This window comes from Echinops telfairi, unplaced genomic scaffold (genome assembly GCF_000313985.2).
Source record: "Echinops telfairi isolate 266 unplaced genomic scaffold, ASM31398v2 ScPeMD7_18;HRSCAF=68, whole genome shotgun sequence".
Classification (NCBI taxonomy): domain Eukaryota; kingdom Metazoa; phylum Chordata; class Mammalia; order Afrosoricida; family Tenrecidae; genus Echinops; species Echinops telfairi.
This window is the reverse complement of record NW_022103915.1, coordinates 88,106,832-88,112,037: the sequence shown is the minus strand read 5'-3', so window position 1 is coordinate 88,112,037 and position 5,206 is coordinate 88,106,832. Positions and strand designations below refer to the sequence as shown.

Genomic DNA, 5,206 nt, shown 5'->3' with positions numbered 1-5,206 from the left:
GAGTTTTGTTTTGTCTCCCAGTATTTGATTGCTAGTTCTTATTTTAGAACTAGTCTGTGAAAGCTCACAATGACCTGTTTTGAAGGCAGTTTTTGTGTTTTGTTTTGTTTTACCAAGAGAAGATTTGTGTTTACTTCTGACAAGTGCTTAAGTCCACAAAGGCAAGTAGTATATTCAAAGCAAGAGCAAATAAAGAGCAGTCTTCCCCAGAATGTGTGGATCATACGAGATGGGCTGAGCAGCCACTACTCTTTGTAGAGGAGGATTGATGTTATTTTCACCAAGTTTGACATGGGCATACCTCTTGATGACTTCTGCTATCCAGACTTTTTCAACATTTCTGCTCTTTCCTTTTGGGCCTTGGGCCTTCACCACGGCCTTCAATCAGTTTCCCTCCCTGGTCATTGCCAAAGCCCCTTTTAGCGTGCAATGCAATGCTTCTTCACATCCAGTGTTACATTTTCCTGCGGTAGGCAGAGGGTTTCTGCAGGTCTTCTTAGGATGGACATGGAGTGGTTCAGTACTAGCTTCTCATTCCAGAATGGAGTTAAAACTTCACACTGGGTGTCAGGTGTGATTTGTCTCATATTCTTTGAATATCTTTAATTGATTTTAAAGTTATTTTCAAAAACCATAAGCACTTAAATATTAATTAACAATATTAACTAATCCGTGCTATACATCTATAAAGAAAAGTTTAATACAATGCTCATTCTAAATTGTATTTTAACTTAATTTTCCATTGGATGCATAGTCTCACTATAAATTTGTGGAGAATTTTTAATATGGGACAATATACTACGCAAAATTATGATTTTTGTTTGTGTGTGTATGGAGAAATAAATAATTTTTGGTGTATGGAAAAATAAATAATTACTAATAGCAAACATACTCATCTTTCTATACTCTTTCTTTCTATTTTCCTTCATTTAATGCATTTCATTCTACTTTTATTCATTGTGAAATTCTAATCCTTTTAATTTAATTAAAAAAAGCATTAGCACCATATACCCTTTTTAGAAAATATCAACTGACAGGAGAGGTTCATGTACGCCTTAATAGTAAATCAAAAGTGAAAAACATTCTGCTAACTGTATACATTTCATTTTTCCTTATTCATTTAATAAGTATAATCTAACTACTAAATTTTCATTTTGTGCTAGATGCTGAAATTATCTTCAACTTATAGCCTAACAACAAAGCAGACATTAATCCATAATTACATAGGTGAATTATTATCCTAATATACGCAAATAATAAAAACTGCAACATGCCATACATAAGTAAAATAAAAGATAATAAATGCAAACTCATCTGTACATTTACAAATGGTGTTTTCAATTGTATTTTTTTTAACCTGGCTCATGTACTCTGATATTAGAATTGGATTTCAATGGCTGTATATTCAAAAGCAGATCACCAGACCTTTCTTCTTAGGCTCCTATTGGTGGACTCAAACTTCCAGTCTTATAACAAGTTAGCACCCACAAGCCAATGTCCACTTGGTGATGACTGTTTTTTTGTAATGCCAAAGGAGTTACAAAGTTGGGTGAAGAGGTATTAGAAGATCATCCCCAGTGAAAGGAGCTCCCTAAACCCACTGCCCATAAGTCCATGCTGACTCATAGTGGCCCTAGATAGGGTTTATGAGGCTGTGAGTCTTTGTGGGATCACACAGCCTCAAATTTCTTCCATGCAATGGCTTGTGGATTGTGGGATTAGTATCCTAGTCCGAACACACTAATAAACCAGAGCAGCATGGATGTCCAGTAACTTGGGGGGAAAGGACAATGTGTCAGGAGCACTAGAAAAAATAATATAGTTGGGTAAAATCCAAGAGATAAACCCACATTAGATCGGGATTTGAAGAGCAATGATGGATTGGAAATAATTTTAAGAAATAAAATGACACTGATCATTGCATTTCAATGATGTAATTTGAGCTGCTTATTGAGAATACATGGGAGGAAGGAAAGAACTTATGTTTGGATTTAGCATCAGTAATGCCACAGTAAAGCTAATGCCATAGAACCATCTATAAATTTTGGTGATATATACATTTAGCTTCTTATATCACTCACACAGACACAAATAAGTCATATTTATTATATAATTACTCTAAGAATTACAAGCCATCAAGAGGCATAATTAGCTGAAATTCTTTAGGAAACTCTTGGAAAGAAAAAAAATTTCCATGGTATTTTACATAAAATAAAGGCATATCCTTCTGCTTTGTTTCACTTTTATTTCTGAAATTAAAAGCTAAGCTGTGCATATTTATTACATACCTGGGAGAATTTAGTTTCAATATTACTGTTTGCAGTTTTTTTTAAAGTGTCCTTCTTATGGCTTGTTTCTCTAGCATCTTCTTATATTCATTAAACTCACGTTGACTGACAATCTTATTTTTAACTTAATTGTTTATCATATTAGACATCTTATACTGTTATTATCACCATGGATTGTTCATGCCCAATCACTTAATAATCACATGTGGTTTATGACAGACATATTTATGAATGTCATTTAATAATCTCTTGTATATAAATTATGACTAATAATATTGACATCTATTACTTCACATTTATTTCTCATTAAAAATATGCATTAAATGCATGCAGGAAAAACATTACATCATTCTATGACGGCTACATTTCACTAAGTATTACATACTTTAATATTAGAATTTTTGTTATTTGTTATTATAACATGTGTAATTTTAATGGTTTATTGTTTCTCTCCATTGGCTTTGATTCAAATGTGATTAAAAACTATTTATGTTTTCTGCATGATCTATTCAAACTCTCTTAATCTAGTATTAGTTATGTTAAGGATATACTTCTGAAATTTAAAAAGTCTCTGTGGAGCCCACATGTTGAGCCTGTAATTTTTTCATAGCCTCTTGCATTTTTTGATTTCTTAAGGTATAAATAAGAGGATTCAGTAAAGGAGTGATAACAGTATAAAATACAGCAAGGACTTTATTTCCTGAAAAACTTTTAAATGGCCAGGCATAAATAAAGATACAAGGTCCAAAGAACAGAGTGACCACAATGATGTGGGCAGACAGTGTGGAGAGAGCCTTGGAGAGCCCTCCAGATGACCTCTGTCTGACTGTGACCAGGATCACAGTGTAGGAAACGAGCAGGAGGATGAAACAGATCAATGAGAGCAGCCCACTGTCAGCGATGACAAATAGCTCCAGGGTGTATGTTTCAATACAAGCAAGCTTGATCACAAGGGGAAGGTCGCAGAATATGTTGTCGATGACATTGTGGCCACAGAAAGGCAAGTTCACTGTTAATACCATCTGGCTCGTGGTATGTATAAAGCCAATTGTCCATGACAGTACCACGAGGCCTCTCAGCAGCCTGTGGCTCATGATTGTCCTGTAGTGCAGGGGTTTGCATATGGCCACATACCTGTCAAAGGCCATGGTGATGAGCAGCGTCATCTCAGCACCCCCGAAGAAGTGCATGAAGAACATCTGGGCCATGCAGCCCCACAAAGAAATGGCCCGGTGCTCAGCCAGCAAGTCTGTGATCATCTTGGGGGTGGTAACGGTGGAGAGACACAAGTCCAGAAAGGAGAGGTTTCCCAGGAGGAAGTACATGGGCGATCGAAGGGCAGAACTAAACGTCACTGTGATGATAATGAGGATGTTTCCCATAAGAGTGGCACCGTAGATCAAGGCGAACGTCACAAAGAAGAAAACCTGGAGTTCCCATGGCCCAGAAAAGCCTAGTAAAATGAACTCAGTCACCATAGATGCATTCCGAAGATCCATTTACTCGGCTCAGGAGGTCCCGATGTTCTTTTATATTTGAAGAAAATGAGACGAAAATTAGCACTGATGTTTTATTTATTTTTGAAAATATTCATTGGTGATATAAGAGCATATAAACTTAAATCTACCAGCACAGTAGTGTTCATGATAGGAGCTTTTTCATGAATCCCATTCCTTTGGCTTATACCATTCAGTAATTTAAATACTTTCAAAGAATGGAAGTTTCCTATTGTTTTAGTAGTCTACCAAATGATGGATACTTTCATCACTATATCTTAACTTTGACACCAACTTGCTCATATAGAAAATTCATATAATTAAAGGACACCAGCAAAAGAGCCATCATCCTTTCTTTTAGCCAATATCATTTCATGAAAGCATCATTCTCAGTTAATCTTTTTATCTCTCTATTATATTTTCACTTACCTGTTCAGAGAAGTTCATGTTTCGGGAATTATTTTTTTCTTTCCTTTTCTGTGAGCCCTGCATATGATTCTGCATACGATTTTCTGCCTCTCTTATACAGGTGTGACCTACTTTGGAGGCAAATGTGCTTGAGCTCTGGGAATTCAAATATCAGTGGGAATTGTTCAAGTACTTTAGTTGCTTTCTTATATGACCAGGAGATTTGTTTCATGCTCAAGTTCTGACCCTGAAGTATACTGTACTTCTTTCTTGGCAATGAATTGATTAAACAGCTGAAGAGAATGTTGGTTTAATGGTTATGATAGAGTACGTGATTAGTGAATGATTTCGTTCATACTTCCCTTCTTTCACATTAGTCTTTTTTTTCTTCTTTTAATCATTTTATTAGGGGCTCATACAACTCTTCACATTAGTCTTAAATTGCTTTCTCCTGTCACTTTCTATAAACCCAAAAATCAATAAACAAAAGCCCACCTGCAGACATTGAGTAGGTTTTAAGTTATAGTGATCCTTGATTGTGTTCTTGAGACTCTATATATTTACAGGGACAGGCACATCTTTCTCCTACTGGTAGCTGGTGGATTTAAACCTTGTGGCTAGTGGCTCACTACTTATCCCACAATGTAAACCAAGGCTCCTTTTGAAAGTTACATCAGCTTTCTAAGTTTTTGAGAATACCCATTTTAATACTAATAGACAAGAAGTTGTTTAATATTTATCAATATTAATTTATAAATTTAAAAAATGACTTCTAAGAAAATATACTACCTACAACATAGAGCAAACTGAGGAAACAGAAAATAAACAATAAGCTCAAAATACAGCAATGCAGCTGTTTTGCGCTCATTAAAATTTCAATGCCTATTTTTAAGTTAGTTGTTTTCTTAAGAGACTTTCAGAGAATGCATATCTTGCATAAAATAGTTTCATAATCAGTACATATTTTATTATAACACATCAAATACTAATTTTGAAAGGTTGCAGTTACAAATT

The 5,206-nt window shown here is 35.1% G+C and overlaps 1 protein-coding gene across 1 annotated transcript; it reads right to left on the bottom strand.

Annotated features, from left to right (window-relative positions):
- Positions 1-567: 567 nt before the first annotated feature.
- On the bottom strand, positions 568-3,787 carry LOC101646527 (olfactory receptor 4L1-like). The gene is made up of 2 exons (XM_004698423.1): positions 2,873-3,787; positions 568-600 (listed from the first exon to the last, which is right to left on the bottom strand). Exons 1-2 carry the CDS (start codon positions 3,785-3,787, stop codon positions 568-570), a joined length of 948 nt encoding a protein of 315 aa, XP_004698480.1.
- Positions 3,788-5,206: the final 1,419 nt, after the last annotated feature.